Source organism: Entamoeba invadens, assembly GCF_000330505.1.
Source record: "Entamoeba invadens IP1 unplaced genomic scaffold scaff_1105074725141, whole genome shotgun sequence".
Classification (NCBI taxonomy): domain Eukaryota; phylum Evosea; order Mastigamoebida; family Endamoebidae; genus Entamoeba; species Entamoeba invadens.
This window is the reverse complement of record NW_004440151.1, coordinates 1-1,322: the sequence shown is the minus strand read 5'-3', so window position 1 is coordinate 1,322 and position 1,322 is coordinate 1. Positions and strand designations below refer to the sequence as shown.

At 24.3% G+C, this 1,322-nt stretch overlaps 1 protein-coding gene across 1 annotated transcript; it reads left to right on the top strand.

Annotated features, from left to right (window-relative positions):
- Nucleotides 1–118: 118 nt before the first annotated feature.
- Nucleotides 119–856, top strand: EIN_132780 (hypothetical protein; the record flags this gene model as incomplete). Its single annotated transcript, XM_004254430.1, has 1 exon — nucleotides 119–856. One exon carries the CDS (start codon nucleotides 119–121, stop codon nucleotides 854–856), a length of 738 nt encoding a protein of 245 aa, XP_004254478.1.
- Between the last annotated feature and the right edge of the window lie 466 nt (nucleotides 857–1,322).

The following is a 1,322-nucleotide window of genomic DNA, read 5'->3' as shown; positions in this document are numbered from 1 at the left end:
TTATTATTGGACTGGTAATAAGTCTGATTTATTATCTAACGAGATGTCTAAATTGTATATTTAAGGAAGAGATTTTAAGAAACAAGTTAATCCAGTTCAAGAAGTATTTAAATTAATTATGAATTCATCATATGGTAAAACTATTCAAAAACCCATTAAATCTGATCTTGTATATAAACAAATATCTGTTAAAAATAAGAAAGGAGATATTCAGTATGATGCTGATAGATATTTAAGAAAGAATTCATTATTAGTTAAATCATTTTATGATGTTGCTGAAAATATTAGATGTTTTGAATGTAATAAAAGTTTTGATGATTTCTTTGTACCAAATCTTATTGGTGTTCAAACTCTTACTATGTCAAAACGAATTATGAATGAAGTTATGTGTTTAGCAGAAGATCTCAATATTCCAATTTATTATCAAGATACTGATTCTATGCATATTTTAAAATCAAGAATTAACGAATTAGAAGATGAATATTATAAGAAATATAATAGAGTACTTAGAGGTTCTGATATGGGTCAATTCCATCCAGATTTTGATGAATTATCTGGTGATGTAACTAGTATTGAATCTTACTTCTTAGGTAAAAAGGCTTATTGTGATAAATTAACTAATGAAAATAATGAAATAGAACATCATCTTAGATTAAAAGGTATACCTAATAATTTATTAAATTGTCAATATGAAGATCCGTTAGAATTATATAAGAAACTATATGATGGAGAATCGTTTAATTTTAATCTTTTACAACTTAGACCATCATTTGAATTTACTAAAGATTTTAAAATTAAATCAAGATCTCAATTCTGTAGAAATATTAAATTTAATACTGAATTGGGTTCATTTTAAAAAAATATAAATGACAAAGGAACAAGAATTATCTAAATTTTATAATACTTATAAAAATAAAATAGAATATGCATATAATAATAGAGATAAATTATATGGGATTAATCCTAATACTAACTCAAAGCACAATTTAAAAAATTTTTATTCTGGTATTTATAATTATTTTAATATTAGTAATAATAGAACACAAAAATTATTAGATGATATATATGATATATATACTACTAATAAACGAAGTATAAATGCAAGTATATCTAAAATGCTAGAAGTTACTGGTTCACATGAATTTAAAAAAGATGCAAATACACCTAAACCAGAAGTTAAAGAAATTAAACAAACACCAGAAATTCAATTAAATGCTGAATTAAGACCTCAACCGTCAGCCTACGGCGTGAGTTTCTCGTCAATTCAACCACACGGTACAACCACTACTATAGCTACTTATCCACCAACTAATTATTTTAAG